The 18,283-nt window shown below is 30.8% G+C and overlaps 2 protein-coding genes across 2 annotated transcripts; both read right to left on the bottom strand.

Annotated features, from left to right (window-relative positions):
* Positions 1-82: 82 nt before the first annotated feature.
* On the bottom strand, positions 83-4,570 carry LOC145755125 (uncharacterized). The gene is made up of 12 exons (XM_082571335.1): positions 3,656-4,570; positions 3,377-3,443; positions 3,155-3,291; positions 2,799-2,921; positions 2,371-2,606; positions 2,169-2,259; positions 1,891-2,066; positions 1,568-1,778; positions 1,389-1,493; positions 1,071-1,284; positions 647-790; positions 83-468 (listed from the first exon to the last, which is right to left on the bottom strand). Exons 1-12 carry the CDS (start codon positions 4,394-4,396, stop codon positions 296-298), a joined length of 2,418 nt encoding a protein of 805 aa, XP_082427461.1. The 5' UTR covers positions 4,397-4,570; the 3' UTR covers positions 83-295.
* Positions 4,571-4,978: 408 nt separating this feature from the next.
* LOC145755122 (eukaryotic translation initiation factor 4 gamma 3-like) lies at positions 4,979-18,140 on the bottom strand. Its single transcript, XM_082571332.1, has 31 exons — positions 17,991-18,140; positions 17,079-17,113; positions 16,497-16,549; positions 16,039-16,215; positions 15,618-15,761; positions 14,708-14,801; positions 14,295-14,347; positions 13,480-13,548; positions 12,998-13,159; positions 12,777-12,887; positions 12,643-12,699; positions 11,718-12,458; positions 11,390-11,498; positions 10,917-11,047; positions 10,456-10,572; positions 10,001-10,216; positions 9,598-9,735; positions 9,259-9,456; positions 8,845-9,078; positions 8,657-8,761; positions 8,287-8,421; positions 8,060-8,182; positions 7,666-7,901; positions 7,434-7,552; positions 7,254-7,363; positions 6,986-7,161; positions 6,671-6,881; positions 6,490-6,594; positions 6,187-6,400; positions 5,790-5,930; positions 4,979-5,626 (listed from the first exon to the last, which is right to left on the bottom strand). Exons 1-31 carry the CDS (start codon positions 18,068-18,070, stop codon positions 5,454-5,456), a joined length of 4,767 nt encoding a protein of 1,588 aa, XP_082427458.1. The 5' UTR covers positions 18,071-18,140; the 3' UTR covers positions 4,979-5,453.
* Between the last annotated feature and the right edge of the window lie 143 nt (positions 18,141-18,283).

Below are 18,283 nucleotides of genomic sequence, written 5' to 3'. Positions count from 1 at the left end.
CTAATTCATTATTCAAAATATCCAATTAGAAGTTGATTATAAGTTTTAATATACAAATATATATAACAGAAAAAAGGGTGTATATACTACAATACACATTATTGTTTTAAAATTTGCCATAATTTAGGAAAATTTTTACTGAAGAATTAAGTTATTAAGGTAAGAAGTGGTTGATTGTTTTCTATTGATAAGAGTTTTATATCTTCTTTTATCCAGACAGCAAGATTTAGTCTTTTTACATAGACTGAATAAATATTAAAGTTAATATTACAAGAATGTAGTTGCACAAACTTTCCTAATCATCGCTCTCAACCTCTGTGGTTCGAAGCCAAGTGAGGAAGGGTTTGACAGAGAGAAGAGCAACTCCCCTACCCTTCTCCTCATTCGATTCTGATTCCCACCTTAAAAAGGCTGTTTCAGAAATCACATCCTCGTCGTACAACAAATTAAATAACGATTTTAAAATATCTGAAAATATTGTTTAAAAACCATCAGAAAAGTATAAATTTTACTAGTAGACTTAATATTAAGTAAAATTAAAGAATAACCAGTTAGGTCTTTATATTATTTAACTTTAGATATGTTTTAAAACAAAGTTAATCATCTTTAAGTACTACAATAAACCTAAATTAAGTTTTAAACTTACTTGGGGGTTGTTCCAATTGAATGTAGAGACTTTGGAGAGCGTAGACGGCTTGTAATTCCTTCTCTTCATCATCGATAAACTTTTTAAAGATAAGTAATCGCGATTTAATAACCTTTTCATTAACCTCTACTGTGGCCCCTCCAGCTGTAACAATAATGAAAGTTTTTAGATTAGTTATAACATGATGGTTAAAAACAATAAAAATTATTTTTCTTCTATGCATTGCTTATGTTATCTATTAGAAAATCGAATGCAGGTGCATAGTCAAGTAGCTAAGGTACACGACCTTTGGTTTCTCTGCTTGGCAAATAATGAAATTTATTACAAAATTGGTAACACTAGCAAAAACAAACAATATGAAAAAAGATCCACAACGTTTAAAACTGACCTAAACAACTTTAGATTAGATTAAAGAAAAAAAAACCTTGCTCGATGGCTTCTTGACATAGAGCTTTTGTTAAAGAGCGAATAAATTGGGAAGTCGACTGTTTTTCTGCATCAAAGTTAGCTTCTACCCAGTCGAAAATATCATTAGCAGATTTTTTTAGGTCAAGCTGTTTTCGAATTTCAGCTACTGTTAAATTACTTAATGGCATCGTGGTACTACCATTACCCTCCAAAGAAAATGCTTGCAAGTTCTTAAAAAAATTAAATAATTAAACTCTTAAACACAGGATTACCTGATTAATAGATTATGAGCTAGATTCAAATTAAATTTAAAAACCTGTATTTAATCACTTACATATTTATCTAGAAGAGCTGCAATGGACGAACTACTTGCAAAAGGCATAAACAAGGCCCAATGTAAGTTGGCAGATTGCCATTTTTCTAATACTGCATCTAAGGGCTAAAAAAAAACAACAAAAAGTTTAGTAAATATATTCTTTTTACTAATATAAACACCATTACAACCATACTTACCATATTTTTAATTAAATTAGAGAGCACTTCAGCTACAAAAATGCCAGCTTTGTTTAAGTCTAAGAGCGGTTGACTTAAACTAATAAAAGAAGTTAAATCAATGTTGTTATCATTACAATGTAACACTGGACCAAATAACTCAGCTACGCACGACCAAACTTTTGGCAAATCTAATTCTAGGTCTGCAGCTATTTCGAGAACTTCTGCGAAACTATAAAAATAAGTGTAGTGTAAATAAATTTATATTTATTTCGCTTAGAAATTGAAATACAATTAAAAATCCTAATTAAAAATCTTAATTTGTTATTTTAAAATGATCTTACCCTTTAAGGTATTGCTCGCTGGTTATTTTTTTATTCTTAAGAAAGTAGTTCATTAATCTAGCAATGTTGTGTCGATCTGTACCCGATTTTTCCAATGCAAGGGACATGGCTATCTGTGGGAACATGTGGACCAAACAGGGTGGTGCTTTTATTTCGTAAAAGCATTCCATAGCTTCCTGCACAAAAAACAAAACAAATTTAAAAAAATTCCGGTAAAAATTCAGAAAAAAAGGGTCAAATAATTGAAAAAACCTTAACCAAGTATTATGTTAACTTACATTAAGGCTAACCAAATGTAAAAATTCCTTGACAATACTTTCAGTTTTTTTCTCCATTATACTTTCAGTTATGACTGGCGCTGAGTGTCGACTAAATAAAATAACATTTATTTTATTGAGCCAAAAAATATCCAGCTGCAATGTTTTAAACATAACAAATAAACCAAAGCGAAAACATGCATAAAAAAATTATTTTATATACCTTCCGAATCTTTGCAAAGCGTATGAGTCGTGTGTAGCATTGCCAAGTGCAAAAAACTTGTTCAAAACAGTTGGGGTGGAGGTGCAAGGAATGCTCTCTGGATCATAGTTAGAGGCCTCTCTTTGATTGTTAGAATAGCTTCCAGATACAGATTTGGTTGTTTTGGAGCCACTTCCTGTCTTCCGGGTCTTCATCCGGCTGGGTCCAAGTGTGACATTGGATTCGCCAAATTGTCCCTAAAAATATTTTTTAATGTGACAATTATTGAAATACATTTTAAAGTCTTTTTTGCTAAAAAAATATATAACAACAAAAATAACCACTTAAAAGATATAAAACACACACAACCTATAGGAAGGGGTATTAAAGCTTTACCACTGTTATAAGGCGCCAGCGATATTTTAACTCATGCAAATATTTTTAATAACCTTTGACAATTTCATCTTCTGTGGGTCATATCTCATAGGTTTAACTTGTTGTCCAAATTTTGTCACATAATCACTAACATCGGGACTTGACTGGCGCCGACTCCTAAATTTTTTTCCACGAGGCTGACAACAGAAAACATAAAAATTAGAAACTAAATTGTTATTTAAAATAAAATCCAACTTATTTTGTGTTGACGACAATTTGTTATGATAAATTTATTTGAGTTTAAGCTTTTTTAATTGAATTTTTGTTACCATTATTTATTATTCATTAGAATGCGACACACTTTACCATATTTAAAATTGGGAACTCACAAAAAAAGTAATTGTAACTATTCAAATTTTATCATGATCACCTTTTCCATGATCAAGTCCTCAACATTAGGCAACTCTTCAGGTCGTTGTAAAGAAATAGGTTCATATTTAAAACCCAAAAGAAAATCACGACTATATATTTGTTTTCTTGGTTTCGATCTTGAATTCTGAGTGTCTTCTGCAACCAAAACTTGGTTACAAAAAAAGGTTGTATGTGCAGTATAACTTAAAAAAATTTCATAAAGCTATGATGTAAAAATTACCACTTGTAGTTGGTCCAGTAGCATTATATTCAATTGTAAAATCAGTTTCCTTTTCAAGTTTTGAATCCTTTAATAAAAAACTTTTAATCAATATGCTTTAGGTTTGTTAGTATTTGTTCAAGCCTTTGAAAATCTTATAGTTTTTGCACATTTAATATTAAGCTATTTTCCAATGATCGAAATGAATTATTAATATCTACAAGACGTAGAATTACTTAAGCAACCAAATTTACAACAGAATAGAAAATTTTGTCTATATCGAACACAAACTACACTTACATTTTCTTCTTTATCTTCAAAACTGTTAGGTAAATGGCCAGCATAGCAGCAAACTGGCAAGCAGCCTATTTTTCCACAAACTATACAAGGCAGTGCCTGGTCAAAACCTTGATGCGATGTTTGACAAGATTTGTCAAAAGATTTAATTTTTAATGTATTCGGCAGAGGACAAATATTGAATGCTTGACCATTTTCTTGTAACTCATTTGCAATATCTTCATTATTCGGCAACCTTATTCTATTAATCATATTTAATTGTGATTCGCATATTTCTATTGCATCTTGTAGCTGAAGATTTTTTATCAAAAACATCTTTTCTCTAGCCTTGTCGTCCAGTATGCCGCAAACAAATCGATCACAAATTAAAGTTTCGCCCATTTGTCCAAAGTTACAGTTCTTTGCCAAAAACCTCAGTTCTGTTGCAAATAAATCACCGGTTTGCTCAGTTTTCTGAAAACAAGAGTTAAATAGGTATCGTGTCTGTATAATTTTTTTATTTGGGCAGCAATAGTCCTCAAAAAGGTCTGAAAGGCCATTATAACTTATGGGTTCACACACTTTTAAGGAGGTATAGATTTGAAGTCCTTCTTTACCCATCAGTTCAAATAATAATGCTTTTTTTGTCTCATCAGTTTCTTTGTTGAGATCATTGGTTTTAACATAACGTTTGAAATCTTCAATAAAAGTTTTCCAGTTATCTTCAATGTCTCCTTTCCAATTCATATATGGCCTGGATACCATTGCAATAATATAACAATAACAGCTATTTTAAAGTAATACTTTTCGATTACTTTGGCAAAAATGATCTATGTTGCAGGACAATGCAAGCTAACTCAAATAATACCTTTGCACTCATGTCTTAATAAAAGCAACTACAAAACAAAGCTCTTTTGTTGGTATTTGTACAAGCCAAAACTTAATTTAAATGACTTTGTTTTAAGCTTGCACTCTTGTTATACAAATATAAAGAGAGAAAACTTTATAGCAAGGGTGTTCCCCAACAAGCGGAGGCATTGTTCAACAAGTTAAACGAAGTGTAAAAATAGGTGTTATGTGGGTGTGGTAAATATTGGAATGTTTTTATAATTTTTTTGAATACTTTAAAACCGGAACTACACAAATGAACTGCAACAATAGCTTTGTAGTCTACCCATACGAAGTCATTTAAAAGCGAGGTTTGATTTGGAGAACAAACACAGGGAGAGAAAAGTTAAGAACAAGGTTATTCCCCATACAAAATTAAACATTAATCCCATACAAATCTTTTTCTTGGCTTTATATAACATGTCAATTTTATTCTAAACTTAAAATAAGAACAAAAACTGGCGCCCACCGTTTGGATTTTATTATCTTTGATAACAAAACAAAAAATTGCCACAATACGATAATTGAGTTTTCCCATTTTAACCCTTAGCAACCAAGTCTTACAGTTACAATACAAGTTCTATTTTGTACAAAAATAAATGGCAACACGGCACAATTCTAGACGCCACACTATTCCAAAGAAAATGTATGTTATGAAAAACCTTGAAAACAAATGAAACTTTGTAAATTTGGAGCGTGCACGAAGAAAAAAATTTACTTATTTTTGTTACGTCACAATTAGAAGCATCCCAACACCAAAAATCGCGTCCGAAAAATCATCTTCTCCATTATCTTTCAAACAACATGGTTAGGGAGAGAAAAAAACACAATAAATATAAATAAATTACAAGGAGATTTTGCGAGAAAAAAACGTTTTTTAACTTTTTAATCTTTCACCCCAAAAAAATTTTTCACACCGGTGAAAAATATTTTTCTAATCGTCGCTCTCAACCTCTGTGGTTCGAAGCCAGGTGAGGAAGGGTTTGACAGAGAGAAGAGCAACTCCCCTACCCTCCTCCTCATTCGATTCTGATTCCCACCTTAAAAAGGCTGTTTCAGATATCACGTCCTCGTCGTACAACAAATTAAATAACGATTTTAAAATATCTGAAAAATATTGAAATGAAGCAAAATTACAAAAATAAATATTACTAACATTGTAAATTAAGAAGCACCATTTTTCTGTTTATATTGATTTATAAAAAATTTAATTTTTAAAAAATTTAACAAATATAATTTTCAACAAACTTAAATAGAGTTTTAAACTTACTTGGAGGTTGTTCCAATTGAATATAGAGACTTTGGAGAGCATAGACGGCTTGTAATTCCTTCTCTTCATCATCGATAAACTTTTTAAAGATGAGCAATCGCGATTTAATAACCTTTTCATTTACCTCCACTGTGGCACCAGCTGTAACAATATTGTTAGCTTTATAATTTGTTTATTAGTGTATGGTGCAGGTGTTAAAAACATGACCTGTTTGGTATATTTTTTATTGATGTATATTTTAAATGCAATACCAAGGCATAACATCAAGGTTTAGTATGCTGTGTCATTTTTAAGTTGTATACTCCTGTCAAAAAATATTCCTGCCAAGTTAATAAACACACAAAAACTTAAAGTCGCATTATACCAAATTTGCATGTTACAAAAAGTAATTCGAAACCTTGCTTGATGGCTTCTTGACATAGAGCTGTTGTTAAGGAGCGTATAAACTGGGAGGTCGACCGTTTTTCTTCATCAAAGTTGGCTTCTACCCAGTCAAAAATGTCATCAGCAGATTTTTTTAAGTCTAGTTGTTTTCGAATTTCAGCGACTGTTAAGTTAATTGACGGCATAGTGGTACTACCATTACCCTCCAAAGAAAATGATTGCAAATTCTATAAAAACATAACAAAACAGTATTCAAAATTTTTTTAAATCTACAAAAGATAGCTTGAGTTGAAAAATCATTCATTTAATCACTTACATATTTATCTAAATGATCTAAGATGGACGAACTATCTGCAGAAGGCATAAACAAGGCCCAATGTAAATTGGCAGATTGCCATTTTTCTAATACTGCATCTAGGGGCTAAATAAACCAATAAAAAAGAAAAATCAGTTAATGTACCATTTCTACCTATATAAACCATTACAACCATACTTACCATGTTTTTAATTAAATTAGAGAGCACTTCAGCTACAAAAATTCCAGCTTTGTTTAAGTCTAAGAGCGGTTGACTTAAACTAATAAAAGAAGTTAAATCAATGTTGTTATCATTACAATGTAACACTGGACCAAATAACTCAGCTACGCACGACCAAACTTTTGGCAAATCTAATTCTAGGTCTGCAGCTATTTCGAGAACTTCTGCAAAACTATAAAAATAAATGTAATGTAAATAAATTTATATACATTTATTTTGTTTTAGAAATTAAATTACAATTCAAAATCTTAATTTGTTATGTAAATATGATCTTACCCTTTAAGGTATTGCTCGCTGGTTATTTTCTTATTCTTAAGAAAGTAGTTCATTAATCTAGCAATGTTGTGTCGATCTGTAGTTGATTTCTCCAATGCAAGGGACATGGCAACCTGTGGGAACATATGACACATAGAAGGTGGTGCTTTTATTTCATCAAAGCATTCCATAGCTTCCTGCACAAAAAAAAATAAAAAAATTTTTTTTTAAAAATGTGGGAAAAAAATTTTGGTCTTAAAAAACAATGACAATGTTAATAAAAACTTACTTTAAGGTCAACCAAATGTAAAAATTCCTTGACAATACTTTCAGTTTTTTTCTCCATTACACTTTCTGTTATAACAGGTGCTGCTGGCTTAGGTTTTGTATAACTGTTATCTAAAAATTTAATACAAACATATGATTTTGTTACTTTTTTTAAAAGAAACAAATGGTAATTTTTTTGTACCTCTAGATTGTGGCCTTCTGTCCTCTTGTGATGTCATCCTTCGGACACTGTCCACTGCTGCTCTTCTTTCCTCTCGAGGAGGACCTGAACTCTTAATTCCTTCTCGACTAGAGTGTCGACTAAATAAAAAACACTTTTTTCATCAAGCCAAAAAAAATCCAACAGCAATATTTTAGGCATAAAATAGCAACCAAAGTGCAAAATAGACTAAATAAATTCCTCTTTTACACACCTTCCAGTTCTTTGTGAAGAGTAGGAGTCGTGCGTTGCATTGCCAAGTGCAGAAAACTTGTTCATAAGAGTAGGGGTGGAGGAGCGTGGAATGCTCTCCGGATCGTTGTTGGAGGCCTCTCTTCGATTGTTAGAATAGCTTCCAGACCCAGATTTAGTTGTCACGGAACCACTTCCAGTCTTCCAGGTCTTCATCCTACTGGGTCCGAGCGTGACATTGGATTCGTCAAATTGTTGCTAAAAATAATTTTTTGATGTTACAAAATTTATTTTTTTGGCAAAGAAAATAAATGGCAACAAAATACCACAACCATGATAAATTGATTTATTGCAGTTTTTTATTACTGTACCAAGCCACAAGCCATCTTTAATTTATAAACTGATTTAATAATTACCTTTGACAGTTTCATCTTCTGTGGGTCATATCTTGTAGGTTTAACTTGTTGTCCAACTTTTGTCCAACCATCACTAACATCAGGACCTGGTCGGCCTCGACTCCCCATTCTGTTTCCACGTGGCTGGTAAAATAAAAAGAAAAATTATATTAACCAACTGAATCGACAATTGTTTGAAATCTGAGTTTAATTTTGTGTTTGATGACCATGCGTAATATTAATCTTACTTGTGGTTTGGCTGGAGCAAGAGAAATTGCAGCGACGTTTAGGGCATTTGCCTCCTTTTCTTTTTCAATATCTTTGTGGATTTGATCGATGGTCTTCGGACCTTGAGACTTGATCGCTCTTTGAACCCAGTTGTTCTAAAACATTAAAAATATAAAGTTATTCTCCAATTAATTGCCAGCACTTTGGGCTTTATCTTTATTGATGTAATATGGTCTTAACTCGCAACTAATAATGCTTGTGATACCACAAATAGCAGTTTTTTTATTTTAAAGATTATAAATTAGACATACACAAACATATATACAATTTACTAAGGTTCTTTTTTTATAAATTTTTGTCTATATTTTAATGAGACATTAACAACTTTACCTTTCTTAAATCAATGACATCTTGAATCATGAATCGAACTCGGGCTGAAGTCTTCTTTTCTCTCACTATTTTCTCCATTTGCGAGAAATATTGCTCCATTCGAATCTAATAATCAGGTAAAAGATTTTTTTTAGAAAAACTTAAGAAATACGTTTTTTATATAGTTAATATTAGGAGTTTTTTCCTACCATTCCCTTTTCGTGATCCAGATCTTTTCCGATCGTAGTCAACAGTCGGCACAAGCTTTCTAAAGCGTCCTCGTCATGATGATGAAACAATGACATAATACAGTTGTGCATAATCGTTTCTGTCAGCATGGTTAACTTGAACAGCTCGCCAATGAAACGTATATTTCCAAAAGTTCGGCGCCTTTCTTTTGCCTCCGCCAAATCAAGTTCTTCTTTGAGTTGCTTTTTTTCCTCCTAGACAAAATAAATTCCTCTTAAAAAGTAAGTTTTTACACTAATGTTGTCCTACATAAAAATATCAAGTATATATTTTGTGATTTTTTAAATCTTATGTCCCTCTTGTTAATATATTTAGGATCTATAACATTTAAAAAAAAAGTTGATATAAAGAATAAATATAAAAATTGGTATTACCGGTTTAGTTGCCTTTTCCAATTTTGTTCGCAGCTCTCCGAGAATAGCTTCGTTTGTCTTTTCCTTTTCAAACTCACGCTGACATCGTGTGAGCAAGATTTTACGAAATTCAAGTGTGTTTTTGCCTTCCACACGGAAGGTTGACATGATACGACACATATTAGCGTAAGCCTCGCAAAAGTTTGGCTCGTCAATTGCCTTAACAAAATTAATAAATGACAAAAAAAATTTATTAAAAATTGGCTAAAAATTATTCTGAAGACAAACCAACAAAATTCAAATTAAAATATACAAAAAAGAAATTCACAAAAAAAATTAATATTAGTTTATAACTGTTACCTTTTCAAAAATAAGATCGATAACACCACGCAGTCTAGTTTCAGTATTGATTTCCAATGCCTGCACTTTTTGCATAAGTGGGGAGAATTTTTGTGGCGTCAGCTTGTTCAATATAGAACGTACGTGCTTAAATATTTCCTAAAAACAAAAAATAAGGTAAAAAGTAAGTGAGTTTTTTTTACATTAAGGCATAGGGAGCTTATAAATCTACTGGCCTAAAGAATAGGCCATAATCTTACAGGTCGTCTTTTGCATAGCCTTATCCAAAACAGGCAGCCTATCTTATTGGCAATTTTATGCAAAACAGAGATAACTGCAGATTATTCTGGTAGACCATTTATACATAAATTAAAAAAGATATGACAACAATGATTAATAAGAAATCTTATATTTTCTTTCTTACTTCAGTTTTAATTTCTTCAGGTGATTTCTTATCCTGACTGCTATCCATTTTGTTCGGCTTCCAAGCATTTTCGGCTCGTTTTAATTCGGGCTCCCGCTGTATTGAGATCTTTTTGACCCCACCCGACTGCCTGCCTGGAGTTGAGGGATAGTTCTGACCCATTGACCCGTAACTGTCACGAGGTCCCCGGTTGCCATGCATACCCCGGGATTGGTTCTGCGAAAATTTTAATCGGCGATTTAAAAATTTTGAATAATAAAGAAAAAAAAATTTATATGTAATGAATGTTTGTAAAATTATTTTACAAATTATTCAAAACTTATCAAAGGTATGATTATTGCTAACCAACAACGCTCAAATTTAGCAATATTTCTTTTTAAATTAACACCACATTTATCTTTAACAACAAAAAAATAAACCAATTAACACCACAAAAACACTAATAAAAAATTTACCCTTCCACCAGAATTGCCCATATATTTGGGGGCAAAGTCGTTACCCCTATCACCCCCTCTATTGGACATGTCCTGAAAGTTCGGCATCGCATGATTGGACGAAGTTTTCGGAAGGGGCTACAATTAAACACCAGCAATTAAAAACCAAAATACCCGTAACCAAATTTTTGAAAAAAAAACAAACCCTAAAATTACCTTTTGTGGAGGCTGCCTTGGGTTAGCCTATTTTAAATTTTGTTATTTTTTTATTTAAAGGATTCCTAATTTGCAACTTGCTTAAAAAATATTTAAAAATATATTTGAATAGTTTTAGTTGTATAAGCTTATTAAAAATTTAATCAAAATTATCTAATTTATATACTATTTTAACAAGAATATACAACAAAAATTTAAATTAAAGCCCAAATCTTAAATTTTTCAATATCAATAGCTTAAAACTACTAGTTTTATAATCAACCTACTTTGTCCATTATAATGTCTTCAATAACAGGCAAATCTTTTGGTTTTTGCAGAGAGGCTACTTCGTAACGAAATCCCATCAAAAAAGATCGATCATAAACTTTTTTGCCACCCTTCATATTATCATCTTCGTCTGCAGAAACATAAAAGAAACAAAAAATTACATTTTTACACTTTACCCCACCTAAAATATCACATAAATCCAATGCAGTCTTTACATGCATAATAAATATAGACCCAACCACTATTAAGAAAAAACAGAATTACATAAAATTAAAACTCAGAAAATTTGTTTTAAAACTCAGAAAAAAACTTATGCTAGTAGAATTTAGTGCTGTTTAAAAAAAAACAAGTCCTAAAATAATAGCGAAGATAACCATAATATGATGCCAAAAACCATGACAATAGCTGCAAAAATTATACTAATGACCACTTTATAAAATATGGAACAATGCTTTTTATGTTTAGCTCTTACCTGGTGCATTATTAGGTATGGGTGTGTTAGTTTTTACTGGTTTTGTTATTATTTTTTCCTCCTTTTTAGGTGTAACGGGAACAGGTTTAACTTCTGGTTTCACTGCTTCCTAAAAAAGAAAATTTTTCAAGTTAATTTCATTAAACATTTTACCGAAAAATACATTTTTTGTATTTATATATTTAACATCATTTTTTTTTAAATTTTCACATTATTTTAAAATTCTTTTATTTCCATTTTAGAAAGTTTGTTACTGTGAAGACATACCTATTTATTAAACATTTACAAATTTTACACAAAAAATAAAAACAAAAAAAAAAAAACAAACCTTCACTTCTGCCGTTTTTTCAACAACTTTTTTTACTTCAGCAGATGACTTTGTTACCTTTTCAAGGTCGTCACCTTTTCCGTCCACAACAGGGGAAGTACCGCCTGGGACCGCAGGTGGGGTCTCGGTTGGAAATATTTCTGCCTTCGGTGTAGGGGGCAAAGGGGTTTCAGCTGATTTTTCCTTTTCTCCCGCAACCGGGGTCGCTTTTATGACGTTTATTGATGGCGGCGGCATTTTTGGTTGTTTTTTCTCAATTGAATCTGTTTTTGACACCACCTCTGGCTCGGAAGCAATGTTTTGCACACTTGGTGTCTCTGTTGCAATCGTTCCAGATTGCTCAGTTGGTTGGGGCTCAGGGGTTGACGGTTTTTCTTGGGGGCTAACCGGTTCCAATTTTTCAGTGACCGGTGCAGCAACCAAAGTGTCAGTGGTTTTTATTTCCTTAATTTCGGTTGTTTTTTCATCCTCAGCAGATATTTTTTCATCTTTTTTGGGTACGTCCTTAATCTCAGGTGATTTATCTTCGCCTTCTTTTATGTTGGTAATAACATCTGGACTTGACTCCGAATTTTGTTTTTCGATTTTTTTATCGATCGAAGCAGCTTTGGTGACTTGAGGTTCAGGAGAAGCTCCCCTTATCTTTATTGGATTCACCACGGCAACTGGGGCATCTTTGTGTTGAATTAAAATGGGTCGCGGGGTGTAGGTTAAAGTGGATGGACCCATGTTACCTGTAGTCTAATCACAAAACAATAAAACATATAAAAAACATATTTATTAAAAATACTAAAAATTGCATGCAGTGGAAATTGAACCCAAGGTATTATGTCTGACATAAAGAATGCACACTAAATGCAACATTTTGACATGTTATAACTATAAAAAGGATATTCAATTTTACTTTTTAATATGCAAAATTTACCTGTAATGGGGGTGGGGGCTTGGTGGTATCAACACCTTTAGGGATAATTACAGGTACCTAAAGTAAAAAAAGGCATACTAAAATATTTGTCTTTGAAATTTGTTAATTTATTTTATTTTGAAACAAACTGTTACCTGTGGTATTTCAGCAGCAGCAGAAGAAGGGCTCGTACTGGGACCAGCATTCGAAGAGGCTGCTGCAGCTACTTTAGCAGCAAACTGTGCAGCTAACACTTGGTTTGTAGCCTGTAATTGTAAAAAAAATCAGTATTGATAACACTGTACAAAAACACTTTACTTGAAATTGTCATTTATTTAACCTAAATGACTTAACATAAAAGTAAAAAAAAACTTACAGCAGGAGGTACAGATGCAGGATTCGGGGTTGCCTGATTTACCGGTGATTTTTCTCCTTTTTTAGTGGCACTGGCATCAGCGAGAAACTCGTTTGTGACTTCTTGGAGAGTATTCGGATCTTTAATAACTATCCCCTTTCTTTTTGGTGGCGCTGCAGCAGGCTAAAAAACAATTTTGTTACAAAATAAAGTATTAGAAAGTTATTTTTTACTCTAGGAACTACAGTTGTTAAAAAGACAACAAAAGGGAGCAGTGGATAGTCCATAAATCACTAATAAGATGCCACGAAAACGTAAAACTCTACAGAACAAGGCATCTTGAAACTGTATGTTCTTTTAAACTCAGAAAATTAACAAAGTAGTTATCATAGAAATGGCAAAAATTTTTATGTTTAAACTTAACATATATAAATCAATAGCTAAACTTATTTATTAATGGCGTTAAAAACTTTTTTTTTTAAATAGAAATAATAAAAATTAACTTGTGCTGGTTGTTGAGGGGTGGTTTGCATGTGTTGTTGTTGTACATGGGAAGACTGATATGGTGGTTGCTAAAAATGAAAAATTCTCTTCAATTAATTTTATTTATTAATTTAAAAAAAAATAAAAAATTTAAAATTTTGTAACAATATGTATTAGTTACTAAAATATAAAATAATAACAACCTTTTATTATCTACATAGTGGTTACAGGTTATGGTATATAAACTAAAGATATTTGTATATAAAGTTAGAGAATGTATATAAAAAAATGTATTTTAAAGACCGTAAAAGTAACATGAATTTGAACAAGGATCATTATGGTAAAAGCTTCAAGTTAATTTAAGGACTATAAAGTACAAGCGATTCTAAAAGCATACAAAATATTTTTTTAATTATTATTTAAACAACCTTGTTACATGTCTAATACACCTATACTAAACATTTATTGCACAATTTTGTTCTATATACTTAATGATCCTAATAACGTTATTCCTATTTATAATACTTAACTGACACCCCATTACATACCCACACATTTAATTAAATATTTACTTTACATGTGCTATTGACTCAATACGTAATTTAACTTAAACAGGTGGAATTTTTAACACCAATTTTAAATGCAAATCGGTTTTAAAAACATAGCTAATAAAATAATATAAATTTTTAATTTTTACAAAAATTTTTAAATATTTTTTACTTTTTTTATGCCTTTTTTATCATTATCATTATTGGAGTCATTTTTTTAAATTTTTTGAGTATATATCAAGCCTATATTTTTTCTGGTAATTTATTTTTTATTAATATTCATTTACCTGTACCATTCCATGGGTGTCATAGGTAGGCATTGGGCTTTGAAAAAATTGACCTAAAAATAATTTAAATATTACTTTAAAAATATTTAAACTTTTGTAAACAAGAATTTTTTTCCTCCTAAGGTTTCAAGTTTGTCTATATTATCAGAAAATAATTTTATTCCTGGGCTAGTGGTTAATAATTACTTAATCTATTGTTATTGTTTTCTTGTAAAATTTTCTCAAAATTTTTATAATTAATCAACATGCCAATATCTAGGTTATAGAACTCGGATTTAACACAGTTTTGTAAAGTGTATAAAATCTACATGCCAAAGCAGAAATTAAATCTAAGGCATCTGAACTAAACTATAACTACTAGCTATTTCACACCCCTATAAACCTAACATTGATACAAGATCTAAGTTTGTTACCTTGTAGACTGGGATAATACGTAGGAGAAGCAGCTGACATGTGAGTTTGTTGAGCTGAGACGATATTCTGACCAGACGGCGAAATAAACCGTTGCTAAAAATAAAAAACAAACATTACAACCAAAATAAATTATATACAACTTATTCAAGTAATTTTTTTATAGATACGCAAAACTTTAAAAATATTTACTAAACTGTTTAAAGATGATAGTTTTAGCATGCCATAACTTTTTTATATAACAAAAATGTTACAATTGGACTTTAATGATAAAAAAAACAGTTTAAAATGAACTTAGAGAAATTTACAAATAAATAAATTTTACATGCCAATGTTTTGCAGTTTAGCTGCGAAAACAAAATAAATAAAGTTTATTTTATTATTTTTTGGTTTAGGGCAACGGTAGTTACTTAGTTATTTGTTGAAAAAAACTTCTCTTGAATATGGGGAATACCCAACTAGGCTTTAGTATGTTAATTTATTTGAGTTTGTTTTATTTCTTTAAACAAACCGTGACTAATTAAAAACTTTATTAGTGGGGTTAGGTCAAAATGATTTAAAGCAGCCAAACATTGGGTAAGTTAATTATTTAAGTGATTTATTCTTAGTTACAAAAATGAAAAAAAATTTGGTGAAAACCTAACCCCTGGGTACTATTATTTTCTCCTACGAACCGTTTTATAAAATAAACATTTCTAAAATATAAAATGGTGGCAAAGAACCATATCAAACTAGGCTTTAAACAACAAAAAGTATATATCTGTCATATTATCCATAAATAACCATTTGCCAAAAAAAAAGAGATTAATAAAAATTTTTCATTGTGTTTAGGTTACCGTTCAAAAAATATGAGAGCAACCTGAATTAGTGGTGTAAAGCAATCATATAAACAACTAGTTTTAAATAACTTACATTTGATTGAACATATATATTTGGTGGCGCTGCCTGCATTAGATGATAAGGAGGTGGTGTGTTTTGCATTCCTGGCACAAACTGTTGGTTGGGATTCGGCATTTGCGAATATTTGGTGGACTGAGAGGACTGCATGCCGTAATTCTAAAAAAAAAATAATTACAAGCTTTGCAAAAACCAAAATAAATACTTTTTTACATTTACTAAAACAAAATAAAAACAGGGGTAGAGATATAATAGAAAAATCTATATAAAACTTTGAATAATTAAACACAGTTTTTTTGCTTTTTCCAAGTGTTTAGTATTATATTTTAAAAGTCAGTATTTTTTGAATTTTATAATAAACTTGCTAAAAAATAGTTTAATTTTATTTATTTTAAAATCAAAAAATAATTGATTTAAATATTTTTTTGATACCGACCGGTGGTGCATATGGTTGCCTTGGTGCTGGCTGGTAAAACATGGGTGGGGCCTGTTGAGCCCCATTAGTGTGGGGATTTCCCATAGAGGATGGGGTTCCACTGAGCCCTACGCTCATATTGATTTCCGGCTGGCTTATAGGAGGCTGGAAGTAGTTCTGTCTGGGGCTTTGTGCTGGCTGTTGAAAAATTGATTGAAAAAATTTTAAGTTTTTATAAATTTTGCTATTTCTTCAACTATTACTTTTTAAACATTTTCTTGTGATTTAATAACTTTAGAGTAAATAAAGGTTACCCTTTTAAACACTTTGTGTAATATAAATTTCTTTTTAAAAACTTTGGTTAAACAAAACAAATAAAGGGGTTGTAGACATAAAATTAAAATTAATGGTTTTTAAAATTTTTAAATATCTCGTGACTTAGATATATTAACTTAGATCATAAATTGTTGAGGACTTACTGATGAGTAGGATCCTGGGTAACTTCTAGTCCCTCCCTGTTGTGCATAACTTCCTATAAAAAAAATTGAAAAATTAATATTGCAATAAAAAGAAAGCTGGTTGGTAAAAAAAAACAATATTTTCTTTATGTATATACATTTATTTTAGCTCTTTAATTTTACTATATATATATAAATAAATATTTATTGCCAAAGTTAATATATTTACAAGAAAATAAATCTATTAAAACTATATGGGAGTGTTTTGATGTAGTCGTAACTGTACATAATAATAAATATTTTCTCCTAACAAGCATTCATAAAATAACTTTCCTTAAAAACTACAATTCTTAAAACTTACCCACAAAAAATAAAAAAAATATATATATACAAATAAAATAGATAAAATTACAAAAATAAAACTAGAAATGCTTTAATTTGGCAGCAATGCATTTAAAAACACACACAAAAAATTGACAGCTAGTTTTTTAATGTGTTATAAAACATAATCCAGTCATGTTTTTTAGCAAGGTTTAGGTAGAGTCCAAAGGTCAGAGATTTTTTGAAAACAAAATTGCAAAATAAAAAAAAATTTAAACTTACTTTGGTGCTGCTGTACACCAGGATTTTGTGGGATTCTGCAAAAAAATTGTTATTTTAAAATTTAATAAAGATATAAAAATTGGTAATCGCAAAAATTAGGTTTCTAAGTTTATAAATCTCTTTTAGGTTTAAAAACTCATAAGACATAGTTGTCTTTAAAATTTTTTGCAAACTTTAAGTTGTGAGAAAACATTGACCAGTCTGGAAAGTAGGGCAGTTTTCGACGAGATCTCGTGCGTGCATGCATAAAAAAATGCTTGACCGCGCATGCACGCGTACCAAAATTTCCGGTCTAGGCGTGCACACATGATATATGTTAGCGTGTTTTAGGCATCAATACTGCGAGTGCACATTTTTTTAAGAAACCAGGCGTGCAAAACACTAATTCCAAGCGTGCATTTTTTTTAATGAAAAAAATCTCGTGCGTGCACGCTGCCTTACTTTCCAGACTGGAACATTGATACTTTAATCTTTACTTTTATTTACAGTCAACAAATTATTTTATAAATAGAACAGCAGACCAGACAGCTTGAAGTTTTAAACATTCATATAAAAACTGTATATATATAACTTCTGAATATTGTCGGATATATCTGGGCAAAATTAATCATAAGTTGAAATAAATAACTACTTATTGTAAAAAAGAGTTAATGATTTTTATATATAGCCATGCCACCCTAACACTTTTTTATCGCCTGTTGTGACTATTTAATAATAATCAACATCCTAAAATCAAAGTATTGTTAGTGTTGTACCGCAGTTCGAAAAAAAATTGTCAAAAAAATGTAGTTTGTGCGTAAAATTATTTTAATCGGACATCTACTAAAGTTAAACCATCAAACTAATTTTAAAGCTAGTTTAAATGACGACATTTCAATTAATTTAACAGTAATTTTATTGGGTTAAACGTACGGTTGCGGTGTTGTTGGATGCCTTTGGTCGTATTGTTGCTGGCCAGACAAATTTCTCCTGGCATTCGAACCTTGGTACATATCTTTGAAAAACACTCTTGTTAAAAAATAGTCCTAGTTCCTAGGACTAACCTAATTATGTTTTGCAACATAAATCTGTTAAAATATAAAAACTTTGTTTATGTATTTCTTCTTTATTTTAAAGTACACCTGGCTACTAGTATTCGATTACAAACGATAGAAATACCAAAAATTTATTATCTAAAGACGGTAAATAGAAGAATCGCATATTGG

The sequence above is a fragment of the Corella eumyota genome, chromosome 6 (genome assembly GCF_963082875.1).
Source record: "Corella eumyota chromosome 6, kaCorEumy4.1, whole genome shotgun sequence".
In the NCBI taxonomy this organism is placed as follows: domain Eukaryota; kingdom Metazoa; phylum Chordata; class Ascidiacea; order Phlebobranchia; family Corellidae; genus Corella; species Corella eumyota.
Note: the sequence above shows the minus strand (reverse complement) of the source record. Positions and strands in the feature narration are given on the sequence as shown.

What these genes read in the sequence shown, in the direction of transcription:
- LOC145755125 (XM_082571335.1), bottom strand. Translation starts at nt 4,396, where the DNA reads ATGGTATCCAGGCCATATATGAATTGGAAAGGAGACATTGAAGATAAC. An exon ending in GCTTTGCAAAGATTCGGAAG is followed by an intron (nt 2,260 to 2,370) that starts GTATATAAAATA and finishes TATTTTATTTAG; the next exon opens with TCGACACTCAGCGCCAGTCA. An exon ending in CTAATTTAATTAAAAATATG is followed by an intron (nt 1,494 to 1,567) that starts GTAAGTATGGTT and finishes GTTTTTTTTTAG; the next exon opens with CCCTTAGATGCAGTATTAGA.
- LOC145755122 (XM_082571332.1), bottom strand. Translation starts at nt 18,070, where the DNA reads ATGTACCAAGGTTCGAATGCCAGGAGAAATTTGTCTGGCCAGCAACAA. An exon ending in CATCCAACAACACCGCAACC is followed by an intron (nt 17,114 to 17,990) that starts GTACGTTTAACC and finishes ATTTTTTTGCAG; the next exon opens with AATCCCACAAAATCCTGGTG. An exon ending in TCGATCTTATTTTTGAAAAG is followed by an intron (nt 9,457 to 9,597) that starts GTAACAGTTATA and finishes AATTTTGTTAAG; the next exon opens with GCAATTGACGAGCCAAACTT.